The 18,393-nt window shown below is 32.8% G+C and overlaps 3 protein-coding genes across 4 annotated transcripts; 1 reads left to right on the top strand and 2 right to left on the bottom strand.

Annotated features, from left to right (window-relative positions):
- The first annotated feature begins 255 nt into the window (after positions 1–255).
- Positions 256–14,456, top strand: Naa40 (N-alpha-acetyltransferase 40). Its single transcript, XM_085189276.1, has 5 exons — positions 256–514; positions 631–887; positions 1,475–1,633; positions 11,640–11,798; positions 14,245–14,456. The coding sequence occupies exons 1-5, from the start codon at positions 509–511 to the stop codon at positions 14,354–14,356; spliced, it is 693 nt and encodes a 230-aa protein (XP_085045402.1). The 5' UTR covers positions 256–508; the 3' UTR covers positions 14,357–14,456.
- LOC146536853 (UDP-glucosyltransferase 2-like) lies at positions 1,957–8,833 on the bottom strand. Of its 2 annotated transcripts, none has more exons than XM_085189274.1 (6): positions 8,346–8,833; positions 5,343–5,813; positions 5,063–5,233; positions 3,891–4,122; positions 2,840–3,059; positions 1,957–2,553 (listed from the first exon to the last, which is right to left on the bottom strand). In XM_085189274.1, the coding sequence occupies exons 1-6, from the start codon at positions 8,559–8,561 to the stop codon at positions 2,196–2,198; spliced, it is 1,668 nt and encodes a 555-aa protein (XP_085045400.1). In that variant the 5' UTR covers positions 8,562–8,833; the 3' UTR covers positions 1,957–2,195. The 2 variants fall into 2 exon arrangements, with proteins under 2 accessions (XP_085045400.1, XP_085045401.1); XM_085189275.1 differs by lacking the exon at positions 8,346–8,833 and adding an exon at positions 6,137–6,264.
- LOC146536851 (homeobox protein MSX-2-like) lies at positions 14,434–17,022 on the bottom strand. Its single transcript, XM_085189637.1, has 3 exons — positions 16,869–17,022; positions 16,105–16,268; positions 14,434–15,972 (listed from the first exon to the last, which is right to left on the bottom strand). Exons 1-3 carry the CDS (start codon positions 17,020–17,022, stop codon positions 15,667–15,669), a joined length of 624 nt encoding a protein of 207 aa, XP_085045763.1. The 3' UTR covers positions 14,434–15,666.
- Positions 17,023–18,393: the final 1,371 nt, after the last annotated feature.

Here is an 18,393-nt window from a genome sequence, read left to right as displayed (position 1 = left end):
TCCATAACATGAATAATATTTTTTTATATTTTAAGTTTCCCGGGCTTTCCGTTCAAAAATAAGATGTTTCTCGTGATATGGTTTTATTATTTAAACATGTCTTTTTATAAGAATCATTAATTATTTTATTTTTATAAAAAGAAATCATATTGTTAAATTTTATTTAACATAAATGTATCAGTACTTTTTCTAAACGCTAACTATATGTCAACTCAAGTCCATGGCCTAATATGATGTTGTCGTTTACGTAATATAAAATGCATGTCACACAATTTGCCTTGCTATTGGCCGTATTTCTAATCTATTATTCTTAAACCAATAAGAAAAATCTAAATATTACGCGCTTTACATTACAAAACAACTAACCTGGTGTTACTTATTTCTAACGGTGGCATCGTTTACTGTAAAACGTTCCCGCCAATAATTTATTTACGTTTAACACTGGTTCATTTTTAACTCAATTACATTAATTTTAATTGAAATCAACAAATATATTAAATAATACAAAATGGGAGTAAGCATTAACTTAATAAATTCTATATTATGTTTGTTTACAATGACATAAATTGAAAAAAAAAATGATCTTATAGTAAGAAAACAATTCTAACATTTGTAATTATATTGTTTTAGAAAAAAACAGTAGCTTCAGCAAATAAAAGTAAAGAAAAACGCCAAGCAAGAAAACTAGAACAACATCGTATAGCAGACGGAATGTCATTTGTTACTTCAGCAAACAAATTAAAAGACTTGGCTCCTATGTGTAAAGAACTTTTAGTTTACAGGAATAAAGACTTAGAAATAGATATGTATATACAAAAGGTCACAGAATTGGATAAGAATGTTTTACAATGGGCTATAGATTTAACAGAGAGAAATATGAAAAAATTGTAAGTACTTATATATAAAACAATACTGTTTAAAGGTGAATTCAGCTTTTATTTTCAAAACAAGCTATGTCAATGTTGACTCTTCATAGTCGAAGTACTTTAACAATAGTTAGAGATCTTCACTGATGTTTTATATATGACATCATTAATATTAAATTATTAAAAAATATTATACTCTAACATATCAACTTTTTTATAGTTGTAAATTAGATTCCCACTCAGGGGAAAGAATTATTATCATTTCCTAGCCCTGGGAACAAGACTAAGTAATGTTGAATTCCCTTTTTCCCTGAGTTGTGCTTTGCCCCAACACCAGAGCAAAGAAATTAAAATATTAAGTATTTCATTTCCTCGAGTGGAAATTAAACCTACAACCTGTTGGGTCCACAGTCACATGCTTGACTAACCTTGGTTTATTTTCTTCTCATCTTTGCTTTTAAACTGGCAAGTAACTAGTAATCACTAATGAGCTTAATCTAATAAAGTGGTAGCATTCAAATGTTTTCCATAATATAATGTATGACTACTGTATTAGGGTAAAGGTTTATTATGTAATAGTAAACAATTAAGTAACTCTTTTTTTGTAGATATGAAACTTGTGTTTGGGGATGGAACAGAGAGCGCAAAATTGAAGAGATGACAGATGATTCAGCATGGTATCTTATTGCCAAAGACAAAAATGACAAGATGCAAGCGTTCTCACATTTTAGATTTGACATGGATTTTGGAGATCCTGTTCTGTATTGGTAAGATCTTCAGGTTTACATTAAATGCTTTATGATGTATCTTACATTGAGTATGGTATGCGGAGTGGACCAAAGTGTTAAGACACTCTTTTCCCCACTCCTTAATTCTTAGCGGGACATTGAACTTCACCACACAACTTGCAATGTGAATATATATTATAGCCTTTCTCTATAAATAGACTATCCAACACAAAATGAATTTTTCGATTCAAAGTAGTATTTTCTAAGACTAAAACATTCAATGAACTTCCGTTTTATAATATTCATATAGATGAATTATTTTGAATAAATTTAGAGTAGTAATCTATTTTAAATAATAAACATTTAATAACAAAAATCTTTAATGATCAAATTTGAGCACTTTTTTGGGGTTCACAGATCCCAATGTTAGGGAGCTATGATGTACGCATATATTACTTATATTTCTGTCATAACTTAAAACATCCTATACTCACATTATTCAACATGTCACAGGGAAGAATAATAAATATCTTACATACTATTTACAGAACAACTAATACATTTAAAATTAAACAATAAATTGCACACAAACTTTTGTATGTCACATTAGTTTTGTTTTTACTTTATATATCCATAAAAAACAATGGAATAGACTAATATTTATTCTAAATAACCTTTTTTCTAAAACAATTTCCTTGGGCCACCATCGAATATACCGAGTGCAAAGATATCTAAACAGTTTGTGAAGTATATATATGGTCAAAGATGTTATAACTATACTAAGTGCTCCTAAATCAAGTAGGAGATATTGTGTATATGATAAGTCTAGAGCTGGTGATCTCATGTGAGCAGCTCCTTTATGCCTTAATACATATTCTATCCAGTACACTCCAGTGTCCAAAGGTGGCATGGGTCGATCGAGAAAAATATCTCTTAATTTAAGAGCATTCTCTTTATACCTGCAAAACATAATTTTTAATTAAAAATTCATATTATGCAAGTTAGTTAAACTTGCATTTTTATTGAATGTCAAATAAGTTATCACCACATAATTAAGGTCTGTTTCGCAAAGATAACTGTAAATGTACCATTTATCTTAAAAAAACAATAATTTCTTTTTTTTTTCTACAAATAAGGTTATCAATAATTCAGTCTTATTTATTTGTTTAGAAATATATTGCATTCAAATTTTAAATATATGACTCATATGACCTTTTCAACTGTTAGGAACAAATATATCTTTACCTATCATTTGTTAGTAAATCCTGAAAAGCTTCCCTCCAAGTTTGAGTTGTAGAATCCTTTAAAGAAATTATCCTTGCGACGTTGCGATCACTCATGGCGCGTGCGTTTAAGGCCTGGTCTGCGTACAATGGCACCATTAGAGTGGGCACTCCGCACGCCACGGCCTCTTGAGTTCCCAATAAACCTCCGTGTGAAATAAATAGTTTAACATTGGGGTGACCTGTAAACATTAAATTTGTTTTATAAATAACGTATATTGGTAGACGATCATTTTTTTATTAAAGTAACACAAGTGCATGTTAAATTTATCACAAATGATGTAAGTCTTTAAAAGAATAATCGTTTCTTAGTATATTCTACGCCATGAACAGTTTTTTGAAAATAAATACAACGCCACCATTAGGAGGAAGGTTTCTAATAACTATACCCTGACAACTTAGGTTGAGAGGGAGAGATATGTGATATGTCGATATCTATTATGTATACTTTATACAGTTGCTTCATGTAACGACCCTCAATATAACAATTTCCTCAATTTAACGAAGTTTTCGATACTAAAGGAAATCAGAAAAAAAATAATACTTTCTGATTCCCTTCTGTATAGTTAAATAGAGATTGCACTGTATAGGTAGGATTATCCAAAAGGAGTATTAATCAGTTATTTCTAGTGAAGTAAGAAGAAGTAAGAGAGTTCGATTCAAACGACAACGCATGGAAACGAGCCAACGAACTGACGACGAAAAGATTAAAAGTGTCAAGCTGAGCAGGCAAAGTCCGTTTTTTGAGACGCTGAACGAATTATTATGGTAGATTATTTGGAGAAGGGAGCCACTATCACATGTTCTTACTATGCATAATAAATAAGAAGATTGAAGAAGTCTATCAAGGAGAAAAGACAAAACGCAAACTCACAAAGTTGCGGTTGCAACTCTTGGAACATCCACCTAATTTACTGTCAGTAACGTGAGGTCGTCTGCAAATGCTAAGATATAATGAAAGATGGAAGCTAAGAATAATTTGGTCTACGTTAAACTATAAAAATATAACTTACATAAAGTTTTATATTGTGGTATCCAGTTCATAGTGTAAACATTGTCAGGAACCGTCAGGTTGCGTGCAAGCATTTGCCGGTTCATCCGTACTAGCACCATTTGAGATAGTTCAGAAATAACGCTAAATATTTGCGCAAGCTTTTTACTCGGAATAGTTTCAATGCGTGACATGGAACCGAAACTCCAATAAATAACACCTTCATGGGCATTGTCCAAAAATGATTTTAAATCCTGTGAAATTTGTATATTATTAAAATGGTTAATAATTCGTTGAAATTATTTGGAAAACATGACAACAATCACTGAAATACACCTCTTTTGTAGCAATAGGGTCATTTGCAATTCGTTTTTTTATAAACCAGTTGAAATAAAAAAAATACCTGTTAAGAAAAGTTTGTCTCAATACAATAGTAAAAACTCCTTTTAACTAGGTTAAGCAGTTTCTGAGATTAGCGTTAACAATCGCACAACACCTAAGATTTAGAGTTTATTTCATTTAACAAAAGTGTATCAATATAAAATACTTAGTTGGACAAAATTGCTTCAAGTTATTTATTGAATTGGCTGTAACTTTAATTTTTGATGTATCAATATTGCCTTTAAAGTGATAATGTTATTAGAAAACGAAAGTAATTCAGATTAGTAAATAAATAATTGTGTAATTATAGCGAACGAAGCCGCGAGCGGGTGGCGTAAGTAAAATAAACATATGTTTATTTATCAATTTGGTAAGGTCTTAGGTCCAAGAGACATAATGACTACGAGATAGACGGAAGCCTGAATTTAATTTAGGTTATTAGATAAAATACACTCAGACTCGTCTATCAATGAACTAACAATGCTTAGGTTGAACTCTACATTTTGTAAATTGGGATTTCTTTGGATTTTCTGCATCCAACACACCACATTCTTTACTTTCCGTCCAAATTTAGGCAGGGAAACTCAAAACCACATTCATCTTAATATCACATTGGGAAAATCTAAATAATTAAGTATAAACATTTTCATCAACCTCGATTGTGGATGGATCACTAACCTAATGGAAGGGAAAATTGAATTTACTTCAAAAAAATATACTGCTATATCAGATTTATATTTTACAATATAGAAACTAAATAATATAATTATATTGTTTATAGCGTAATATATCTTCATCAAAAATTATAAATACCTTCGACAGTGTTTGAGAATTATCCAAATGTAAGCCGCCAACCTCCACTAGCGCAGGTACTAGTGGTCGTACTTCGTTAATACTGTAATGGCTGTTAGCTAATATTAAACTGTAGTTCTGTGCTAGTGTTTCCAACTTGGGACCAGGTCCAAATAGTTGATCGGCGATCACCTGTAAAATTTTACAATAAATTGAAATATCTCCAATAATATAATATAAGAAATAAAATTAGAATTTGAGTCACTTCATTAGCACTACTTATTACTGTTATGGCACTTACTTGTGACGGAATTTGAGATTTATGCTTGTAATATATCTTAGCCCATATCACAGCTAATGTATTTAAAAATCGCTCCCACAAATTCATTCGCTGTCCAAAACTCATCATGTAAGCTGGTATATATGCAGTTTCTTCTGGATTTCCCAGTTGTTCATTTACCCAAGGTAAAGGCACACTCGACAGTAGTCCAACTACGGGAGCTTTGAATCTAGTTCCGAATGGAAGGAAGCATTCACTTCCAAAAACTTCTACTATAACTAAATCAAATGTTTTCGTTGAATTTATTAAAGCCTTCACATCTGGATTTTGTGATACAACTTCACATGCATGAACGCATTCCTTCATGATTTGTTCTAAATTTCGTATAGCTTCCGGCTTGAGAGAACTGTACTGCGTGGTGGTCAGGTTGTTTGTTATTTCTGGTATGGTTCCGGCGAGATTGATTTCTTGTACGTTAGTCAGTGGGGTTTTCTGTAACAAATATATTATATGAGATAACGTAACACTAATATAATATGAATAGTGGTTGCTAATGATATAATTGCTTATTGCAAACGCAAGACATATGGTCGGGAGCAAAGCGCGTGCCGCACGATAAGACGCACAGCGATGCCAAAGGTCGTATTTATAATTGCTGTTGTACGATTTTCACCCACCGATCGTAAATTGTAATACTACTAACTCCTTGTATAAAGTAAAGAAATTGTGATCTTTACTTTGGAAATACGGAGAAAAAAAGCACTTAAAAATATAGTAGGTTTAATTTATGAAATCTGTTTTCCACTAACACGTACTAAAATTAATGTATCAATCATTTCCTGGTAGGTACATGATGGTCGTTGACTACGCTTATTATGTCAAATAGTTTAAAATTATTACGGCACTGTTGTTTTATAACTACCGTACATATTTCATAAAGTCTTCGAAAATTCAATTTTAAAAATAATATTTTAGTGCAATAATTACTTGTATATTAGGAGACGAGGCCTTCATGGCGGAGAGGCACAAGGGTGTGACTGTAACGCGTCGGTTGTGGGTTCGATCCCCACTCGAGGAATTGAAATATTTATTTACGTTTATATTTCCATTTCTTCGCTCTGGTGTCGAGACAAAGCGCGGCGTTGAGTTCTGTCACTCTATTTAATATTTCACATTACTATAGTTAATATTTTACATGTATGACTAGATAATTTTTTCTTATCTATCTATATATATAAAAGGACTTGTCCTCACTGACTGAGGTAAGACGCACGCACAGCCGTAACCGCTGATGGTATGAACTTGAAAATTGGACAGATGTTTACTTTCGTAATCTGGACATCCACTAAGAAGGGATTTTGAAAAATTTTAACTCTAAAGGGGTGAAATAGGGGTTCAAAGTTTGTATGGAAAAAAATTTAAATCGGCACCGATTTTTATAAAATTTGAAATTTAGATTTTTAAAAGTATTTAATTGAATACGTGTTTCATCATTTTCTAGAATTCTCCCCCTAAAGGTGCAAATAAGGGGTTGAAAGTTTGTATGGAAAAAGTCTTAAATCGCCACCGATTTTTATAAAATTTGATATTTAGACTCTTAAAAATATTTAATTGAACATGTGTTTCATGGTTTTCTAGAATTCACCGCCTAAGGGTGCAAATAAGGGGTTGAAAGTTTGTATGGAAAAAATTTTAAATCGCCACCGATTTGTATAAAATTTGAAATTTAGACTCTTAAAAATATTTAATTGAACACATGTTTCATGGGTTATTAGAATTCACCCCTAAATACGCAAGCGAAGCTGCGCGCGTCCGCTAGTCTCTTAATATATATATTTTTATCAGCTTCACGCTGTATCCCGCACGGTGCACCCCACTTTATGCCGAATTCTGTTTTCTGGAGGTTTCTGACCTTTTTAAGCTTATTACATTTTTCTGACAATATTCCTACTTTTAAACTTAACTAAAGAACCGTTTTCCGCTCAATATTATGTTTAATAAAAATATAACAATACGTTTACATGAAATTTATTCGAAATTATCAAATACTGTATAAACTTATCTAACCTCGGATAAGAAACCATATTTAAGTTTTTAGTAAAAAATATAATGAATCAAGAACTTAACCATTTTCTAACTACTGACTACATATTAGCTAGACATCGCTTTCTTGTAGAATTGAACTTGATTAAGATTTTTTTGCAATCTTCGATTCGATAACGATGTGTCTTGTAATGTTTGCTTTGAAATTTCATGCAATACCAAAATTTTTAATTATAACCATAAAAAAATATTTTTAGAGTACCGTACTTCAAAAGGTAAAACAGAATCCTTAGAGGATCACTTTGTTGTCAGTCTGTCCGTCTGTCATGACAAAAGACGACATTGCGGCTCCCAATCCTTCTGTTTTGCACTATAGTGGGCTAGGCTGTTTGCGTTTTATATTGACTTGTTTATTTCATTTATTTTACATCTTTCACATCTAATACTGTTATGAAAAACAAGTGTAACCGAAAAGGGAAAATATATATATATCTAACTCTTATGTCCTATATGTCTAACACTTAAAATATAAGAGATTATTATTTTTATTTAACCTAAATTATTATTATCATGTTTTTTTTTTATTTTTATAATTGTAATGTACTAATACTTATAACTTCTCGCTGTATTAAACACAAAGAAGCATCCTGGAAATCTAGTGTTAAGACACTCCGTTCCCCACCGAATTTATGTTTATAATGATTGAATAGTGGGATTTGTCTATTTTGATATTTACTTTTAAATATAACATTTTTGAGAAAGGTTTTCAGGAATCTTAATTTATTTAATATTCGTTATTTCAAAATATGATACTTACTGGCATATTGAGTTATTGTAGAAAAAATATAAAAAAACTCTTCTGTTTTTTAAAATAGTTTTCTAAACATAAAATTAATAAAAACCGTTTCAAAAATATGTTATCTTCTAAGATGAACAAAATTGACGTTATTGTGTTATATTATATGACCACTGAATACATACCATAGTGAAATGGGTGATGACAGTCAGCTGGTGGTTCTTTCTGGCCAGAGCATCAATCAGCCTGCCGTACATAGCATAGTGGCTCTTAGTGTTAGTCGGTAGGACTGCCAGTATGCTGGCCGCGTGCGCTGCCGCAGCCAACGCTAGCACCAGCCACAGCACCCGCGAGTTCATCCCGCTGTTGCTCGACACAGATTGCGATGCATCTCGGCTCATCAAAGCCACCTCGCCCGCCCCTACTGACGTCACCCTGAAATCAAATCGCGACCTTTTACCCCTACTACTACCAGATACCCACCATACTACTGACCCCGATTATTTTATTTAAAAGAGCTTCTTAAGCTTATAAAGTTTTTTTTTTGTAAAATACGTTGTTTGGATAGAGCACACAAATGTTTTTATTTTGAACGTATAAATTGTGATATCAGCTTTTTTTTTGATGCAATGGATATAACAAAAGGTCTTTATTTTTTTATTTTTAACTCGTAATACATAATAAGTGCCCTAAGTAACTCTGTGAACCATGATCTATCCAATGCAATAAATTTTGCTTAATTTGAACTATTACCTCCTGAGATTAACTTTAGTCTAAAAAGTCTTGAGAGATTAGATTAGTCTTGAGCTTTATAATAGGTATAATAAATATAATATTGTTAGCTAACAATATTATATAGGCAATAATCGAAAAATCAAATCAACGAACGATTCAGTCAACTCCAACAATGAACGATTTTTTAAGTCTTATACCACTAACGGTTCTAATTCCTCATAAGATATTCTCGATTCCACACCGTTTTAAAAAAAACACATAAGATAACACTCTCATTGACTGACACCTAATATGATTTAAATGTTTTCGATATTATTTCGTATCTTAGCGGATTCTACAATCTTAAGTATTTTTTATCACTTTCACCTCCAGGTCCACATTGAACAATAATTATCGATGCACTCATTTGCTTATTGTATCAGTTGTAGGCAACGTTAATTATTGTAATATAACAAGTATAAAAATGATAACGCTTGTATTTATCTCGAATTATAGCGACAAAGAGAAAAAAAATACTTCGTATGTCAAAAATACATTGGAAAAAAAGACTTATAAATGACATGAAGCAAATGAAGTTGTGGGAATATATGAGAAGTATGCTTAGGGAGAGATGGCCGATATGAAATGGATGGTGCATCATTAACGGTGCTCATTCAGCATTGGTAAGATGACAGAACGGCAGCAAAGCTTCAGGATACACTGCTGGTAGCATCACTGTTACACAGCAGTGAAAATGAGGTACTAGGGATATGAATGAAATGAGTCAGTACATCTGATAGAAACCACAATGAAAAGATACATTGTACGGTAGGTGCAAACTAGAATGTGACTGTGAGAGTTGATGCAAGAAGGAGGGATAAGAGAGGAGCCCTCGGTTGTCATTTGAGAATACAGTGTCTATGCTATAGGGGAAAGTTACGTCATAAAGTCTCCCTGTACGACATGTATGGAAATGTTGATGAGATTTGACGATTCGGAAGAGGTATCAGGACAGTAGCTTTTGGTGCTCCGTCCGCTTCACGTATTATCCCGCATACAAACGAGGAACAGGGAACCTAAGACATTCCGTTTCCCACTTTCCGCCCAATTTTTCGAGGTATTGCAAGTTGAGTGACGTAACTCGAGGCCGGGATTGGTGAAGAAAGAAAGAGCGAAGAAATGAAAATATAAAAAAAATCATTGCTCCGAGTAGGGATCGAACCCATAACCGTCGCGTTACAGTCACACCCTTGTGTCCTTGTGCCACGGCGGCCTCTAAAGATGTTGAATTAAATGTTTAGTAGTCATTATACACCCGCCCCCAAATCCCTTAAATGTTTAAATTATATAATGAATCTGTTGGTAAATGCAGCGTAATATTAGCAAATTACTATAGATGATAAGCGGGCAAAGCCGCGAGCGGACCGCTATAACTTTATATATTAATAATGACCTTAACCTTTAACTATGGACGTGACTTTTTTATAACATACATATGGACGTCGGGTCTGTCAGACCAGTGTATTTATTGGTCATATTCCGACTGTTTTTTAAAGGAAGAAAACAATTTTATGTTTTAGTTTACATGAATAGCCTCAAATCAAACAAAATCAATATAAATAAAATCGCTTTTTATTAAAGTTTACGCATCACAACGATTTAAGTAACTTAAAGTCACAATTTCAGTCTTTGGCCACATGGGATGACTCTTAAGAAAATAATACTATAAAAAAAAGACAGATAATAAAATAAATATTTTTTTAACAAAATATAAAGTCTAACAAATAAAAAAAATAAAGAAATTACATCTTATGTTATAAAATAAAAATTTTGACAACACCTCAAGATAGGGTATTATTGAACATCGATACACAATGGCTTTCAACATTGTAGGCAAACAGGACGATTGCAGTCAACATAAGTATGTGTTGTGTTTCTATATATCTTTTGGGGGCAAAGTGTACATGTTTTTCAAGATCCCAAAACTATTTTTTTAGCTTCATGTTCAAAAAATGATAGATCAGATCGCGAAACGCGAGTCAAAGTCATTCTCAATTCTTAGAGTAGTTTAGTATACAAAACGCGTCTTTTTATTTGATAAAGTGCTATTTTCTTTATAAAATGTCGTCGTCTAATTCTTTTGTTTGATGTTGATTATAAAGTACCGATATTTTTGTCCCTGACGTGCTAGGTTGATCATTTTTTTTCCATTTTATCATAAAAACTAAAAAAATTGAATCTTTTTTAGGTAAATAATATTTATATTACTAAAATATATAACAAACAATGCCAAATAATATATGATATAAAACAATAAAAACATTTGAATACAAATAATACAATTAAAATATTAAAGTATATTTTGTAATATTATAAAAATATATGGCGTTTTGAAATCATTCCTGTATGGGAAACATGGACGTCGGGTCTGACAGACCCAGGCCCCGTTTAGAAAGTTAAATACTCACGTGTTTTGAACCCAGAGACACAACCACTGCTATCTACATTCATTTTGTCATTAATATGAAAGGTACTGAGAGACTCAGTGGCGGAGGTCACCGAGAAGTGGCCGATTTGTAGAATTCGTAGAACTGTCTGGTCTGTCAGACCCGACGTCCATACTTAAAGGTTAATAAATTTATATAGCTTTAAAAAAAATTTTATTATAAAATGTTGTTACATTACTTTTTAACGTATTTATAGAAAATTATCTAGCTTGATATGCAATGAACTAAATAATTGTAAGTTTCATTTCCCTTCATCAGTTACGAGGTGCAGATCGAGGAGGGCGGGCGGCGCCGTGGGCTGGGCCAGCGCGTGCTGAGCGTGCTCGAGCGGCTCGCGCAAGTAACCCGCATGCGTTGCGTGCGCCTCACCGCGCTCACGCACAACCCCTCCGCATCTTCTTTCTTCAGAGCATGCGGGTAAGTTCACATTATATAAGTATGCAAGGCTGTCGTGGCGGAGGGGCACAAGGGTGTGACTGTAACGTCACGGTTGTGGTGTCGATCCCCACTCGCGGGTATGGTTTATTTATTATTTATTAATATTTTTATTTCTTCGCTCTGGTGCCTTGGCAAAAGAACAGTTCAATTGGCAATACGTTCGGTTCGGACAGAAAATAGAGACCTGAGTGTCTTAACACTAGGTTCCCTCTGCTTACCCATGCGGGATACAGAGTGAAGCATAAAAAAAAAAACATTCAGTTAAATACGTAATTTAAGAGGCCAATCGAAAGTAAACAATGACCTACGACAAATTTATAGATATGCTCTGCGCTTCACAGGCGGTATGGATCACTGACCCACACATTAAGCGCAGTCGACAACACGCATGTGATACGTGCACAGTACAATGCTATGCTCCTTTCTCGATATTTATTTTAGATAATATTTTTCATTGATACGTTGATTTTAGTTTTTAGAGTTCCGCACCTCAAAAGGTAGGAACGAAACCCTTGACATACGGAGAACTAAGTGAACCTATAGGTTAGGTTATGGGTTAGATAGGAGAGCATTTATCTCAAGATTGCGTGGAAATGTCAAATTAAGATTAATATCAAATCTATATATATTTGATATTACTATTAATTATTATGGGTCCTTGGAGCACAGAGCAAATGGTGCTTCTAAGTCAATGTAATCAAAAGACACGAGCACCTATTTTGCTGTATTTTGTATGAAATTTGGTTCGAATGTGCGGGATAAAGCGTGAAGATGAAAAAATAAAAAAAAATGGATTGACCACCCACAATGAATATATTATGATCTCTGGCCCCTGTGTGCAATCGACCCGCTACCACGAGAATATATCATGCAACTCGCATAATATTATAATTAATTACTTTATTTGCTTTACAATAAAAATCTTATTAATATATAATTAAAGTAAGTTTTTTTGTTTCTCTCTGTATCTGTAAATAAACAGATACAGATAAAGTAACGTATTTTTTTTACCATCGTCATAAACATTTAGATTTTGAGGTTCGGTACTGAAGAGGTACATATTTGTTGGTAGTAAAAATAGTAGTAAATAGATTAATTACTTTAAAGTCTGTTCTGTTCTATTCTTTCTATTATGGCGTTCCGAGCGTGCCAGTTGAGCACAAAATCACTTCGCCAGTGTCACGTTGAATAGAGAACTCACGAAAGAGCTTTAAAGTCTGTATGTATTGTTAAAATAATTGGCAACTGTCACATTGCTAGCATAGATATAGTGGTGAATTGTTCAGAGAGTGTGCCTGAGACGGCGTGATAATCAGTGTTATGGTTAAAAATGCGTATATATTAAAAATAATAAGTAAAGTTTGAAATTACTAAAATTATACATTTACAACAAAAAGATTACAAACAACAACTTCATGTTTTTTCCCTTACTGCATTGCCAGGGAAAAAACGTGAAATTCAAGAAAGCTTTGATTTTTTGATTGTGTTTGAACATTATTTGGGCGGGTGACAGTTCCAATGCATTTTTCCAAATATTGTGTGAGGCAGAACTATTTGTCTTACACAGTGAGCGGTAATCGTCCCCCAGGGAAGGATTGAACCCATAACAATAGCGGTTCTGTCATATGCTATCCCACTACGCCACGTTGGCCATACTTATATATTATACTAGCGGACGCGCGCAGCTTCGCTTATTGTTTAGGGATGAATTCTAATAAACTTTGAAACACGTGTTCAATAAAATATTTTTAAGAGTCTCAATTTCAAATTTTATAAAAATAAGTGGCGATTTAAAGATTTTTCTATATAAAATTTTAACCCCTTATTTACATCCGTAGGGGATGAATTAAAATAAACCACGAAATTTATGTTCAATGATATATTTTTAAGAGTCTAAATTTCAAATTTTATAAAAATCGGTGGCGATTTAAAGATTTTTCCATACAAATTTTCAACCCCTTATTTACACTCGTAGGGGGTGAATTCTAGAAAACCATGAAACACATGTTCAATTTAATATTTTTAAGAGTCTGAATTTCAAATTTTATAAAAATTGGTGCCGATTTAAAAAAAATTCTATACAAACTTTCAACCCCTTATTTGCACCCTTAGGGGGAGAATTCTAGAAAACGATGAAACACGTGTTCAATTAAATACTTTTAAAAATCTAAATTTCAAATTTTATAAAAATCGGTGCCGATTTAATTTTTTTTCCATACAAACTTTGAACCCCTATTTCACCCCTTTAGGGTAAAAATTTTTCAAAATCCCTTCTTAGTGGATGTCCAGATTACGAAAGTAAATATCTGTCCAAATTTCACGTTTCTACGCACAACGGTTACGGCTGTGCGTGCGTCTTACCTCAGTCTGTGAGGACAAGTCCTTTTATATATATATAGATGTTAAGTATTATATTTGTTTACAGGTACAGTCTCGATGAAACAAGCCCATCTAGAGAAGAAACTACACACTACGAAATATTAAGTAAAACAACAGACACTGTGGAGGAAGCAGATTGTAAGAACTCATCAAAATAAAATCGCATAAATCGTATTAAATAATTTAATTAATTAATAATTAATTATAGTATAAGATTTATCGAAATTGACATGAAATAAACCAGTTTTTATACTATTATGTTTTGTTTTATTGCAATTATACTAATCAATACTACTACAATGTAATTGTAAATGTAGTATTAATTAGTCATTAGTGACAACTTTCTTATAGTCTAAGATTAATGTATGTCTAATATTAATATTATTTTGTTTGGACGCATTGGTGCTACAGATTGCACCATTCTCTTGGAAAAATTCGATTTCTTTTTAGACATTTTAAATGTACATCCATATTTATTAAGCCAAATATACAACAGATACAAAAATATGTTTTTTAGAATTCTGATAAATTAATACTGTGTAACCAAATGCTGAACTTTATTCGTCCATACTAAGGTACACCCCGATTCCCTCCACTGGAATTAGATCTAAATCGCATTAATATCTGAGCCGCACCATCAAACTAGAATTGTATCAAGTTCCAACATAATTTAGAACAAATAATCTTTCTTTTACGTAATGTCACAAAAGTATTTTTTGTATGTATGTTTATTTTTTTTGTATCTATTATAGCACTAATGACAGCACTGTCTCATACAATATTATTGATTTCCTTCTTCTTTCTTCAGCTTGCAAAGAAATTACTATATAAAACTTAAATTATATAAAGATAAAATTAAATAATTGATAAAATACTCATCAATTATCATACATTTTATTTTTTGTTTATTATATAAATATGTATATATACCTAATTAGTATAGTTTTGGAATATTACAGCGTTCCTTAAAATGTCGCAATGAAAACAACAGAAAACTTCATCAACAGAAACATGAATCATGATTGATATCATAATTATTGTACAGCAGCAAAGATCAATGTATTAATTACATTATGTTCGCAGAATTTCATTAATAAGTCTTCATGTCGATTTATATATTTATATAATTTACAATAATAATATTACACATCAAATTGAGGAAAATAATGGTCCCTACTTTCTTAATACATAAGTACGTAAATATATTTTTTAAGCGAATCGCTATATTAAAATATATTTTTTGGTTACAAACAACTTTTAAGTACAAGTTTTCATTTTGATATTGGTTCATCCATAAAAAAATTGTTTTTTTTTATTGAAATCATCCCTAAAAAAATTATTTCTAAATTTAAGAATTGCTTATGCTTAATCAAGGTAGCGTTGGATAACTTATGCCGTTTTGCTGTTAATAACGCGTCTACTATAGGTACGATTTGCTTGACTTATAAATACTATTTCGTAAAAACAGTCAATCACCAACAGTCTCTACATCCAAAGGTGTTTCACATCTGCTCTCGTTCGATTCTTCAGAACTACTACTAACAGAAGGACTAGCGTGTGAATTATTAAAAATGTTCACAACGCTCTCGTTCCTGGAATTTGAGTGGTCTTCATAGGCATATGGTGTATGGTCGCTTTGTGGACTCCATGCTGCGTTTACCGTGTTTCTAAGTGGAGATGCAGTCGAAGGTAACACTACTGCTCGTGGTGGTGTAATACTACCGGACTTCTCTCTTCGTTCCCGAGCTCTTCGGTTTTGAAACCATATTTTAATCTATAACAGAATGGTAATTATATGGATTTACAATTGTTGTTAAAATCGAAATCATATTATCTTATCAGATTAAAAAATCAGATCTATTTATTATTAAGTCAACTATTAGTCATAATATGGCCAAAAACAAACCCGATCATCTCGTAACTGTAGAGCTGCTGCCAGAGCGCGCAGTGCCGGTGGGGCGAGGTACGGAGCCCGCGCGTACGCAGCCTCCAATGCCGACGCCTGCGCGCTCGTGAAGGGCACACGCGCGTGTCGGCCGGAGCGGCGGGCTCGACAGGCGTTGGGTGTACCTGTGTATTATTAATAGGTACTATTAATAGATATGTATAATGTATTTTACTGTCATGTTCAAACAATAACAGAACTAAGGAACTATATTACAAAGTAATACTTAAATAACTTAAAAAACAAGCAGGTATTTCTTAATAATATTCCGTATTACAAATAATATAAATAAATGGATTTCCTTAGGAGAGAAGAATTGTTATTCTAAAATAAAAACAAATAATTGGTATTAATGTTAGATTTTAGCAGAAAAGGACAGGGACTGACAGCGTGCATAGTTGCAAAATTTTCACCGTGGAGCTCGTCTCATTGACAAACTCATATTAGTTCCGCCTGTCTTTTAAAATTACATGTTTCCGCGATGACACAACATTTTCACAATAAAATGTAGCAGTAGGCCGACTATAACGCAGTGGTATTGGATTTGATTCAAATTTCGACGAATGAATTATTTGATTTCCATTTCCTCGCATGAGGGCGGCGGGAAGGCGAGAACGGAGTGTCTTAACACTAGGTTTCCTTCACCTACCCTGCCATTTGCAAGATACTGCGTGAAGCAAAAAAAAAACCATGACGTAGACGTCTAAATACTACAAATTACTAACGAGGTAGGCGTGGCGGCTGATATCGGGTGCAGCATAACCAAGCCGGAACCTGGCTATTCACTTCAGAACTCTTCGAATCCTCACTTAAAATCCTTTCTATACTAAAATCAGATGAACCACATTTAGCACTAGACTGCACTGGTGTAACATTCATATTGCTATCCTTAACTTATAACTTATCAATATTTATATCCTTAACTTGTTAACTTGTCATGGATGTACTCTACACTTTTACTATATCGGAAATGGGTGAGTTTTCGTTACTTTTATAATATAAGTACATAACGAAGGAGTGTGTTTACCAAGCCACGCCCCCAGGATTGGGGGGTGCTTTGGGAGTCCCTTTTTGATAATAAGATACTTATCAGAGCATCTATCAGGGGGTTGTACGCACCAATGGACACACGAGTGTTGTGACGTTAGTTCATTCATACAAAACTAAATTGAATGAGAAATGGATACAGTAGACAACAAAAGGATGTTATTACTTTAAGGGTATGTGGGAAAATTAATTTGTAAGTTGTATACTATTACCTTTGTTTGTGAATTAAAGGTTGTGTAATACGATACAGGATTGTGATTCTTAATTAAAATTTCAATATGATTAGCCAACATTTTGCAACAGATGTTTATTAATATTTATTTTGAATTAAAAGCATAATTATTTACACACAAAAAAATTTAAAATAAATAACAATATTGTTTTATTAGAATTTTAAAATTGCCTTCCTAAAAAAATAATAATATGATTAGGCAGATAAAATATAAACATAACATTCAGTAAAAAGCTAAAAAAATACAGTGGTTATTAAAAAAATACTGCGCGATTATAACTAGGTATTGTAATTTTAAAGTGGAAAAAGATGTTCAAGATAAAGTCAGCCTGTGCCTCAAGTGGCACATTATTTAATTCTAACTGCCCCGCCAAAGAATAAACTTTGACAATAGCCGGTAGATGTTAATCCGTATTATCGTTACAAATAAATACAAAACACCACTTGGTCCGTGGTCGACCACAATGAGTAATATACGACCACTTAAATATTGCAGATGCTTACAATTAAAGATTACAATGATAGATAATGGGTGGTTGGATGTTTGACATCATTTATGCCTTGTTTGTAACGATAATAATGATATGACTAATGACAGGAATAATTGGGATATAGCTAACTGTTGTTTATTGGTTAGCTCTGAAATTTTGTATAAAATATTCAATATCACGCTGTATCCCGCAAATAGCGGCATATACAGCAGAGGGAACCTAATTTTAAGACACTCCGTTCCCTATTTTCCGCCGAATATTTTGTGTTAAGTGGCAGCATTCAACGCCAGGCTTTTTCTGATCTGGGTGCCAGAGAAATGAAAATATTAATAAACTAGCGGCCCCGCCGCGGCTTCGCCCGCTTGAACTACATGTTTACTCATAATAGCACATTATATTTTACAAAATATTGGCGCGAAAATAGGAAAACACATTGGACAATCGTATAAAAATGACAGATTTCAAATTCAAAAGTAATAT

This window comes from Heliconius melpomene, chromosome 8 (assembly GCF_056956725.1).
Source record: "Heliconius melpomene rosina isolate 202511_hmr_F chromosome 8, ASM5695672v1, whole genome shotgun sequence".
NCBI classification, from domain to species: Eukaryota; Metazoa; Arthropoda; class Insecta; order Lepidoptera; family Nymphalidae; genus Heliconius; species Heliconius melpomene.
The sequence above is the reverse complement of the archived record's forward strand: the minus strand, read 5'-3'. Positions and strand labels throughout refer to the sequence as shown.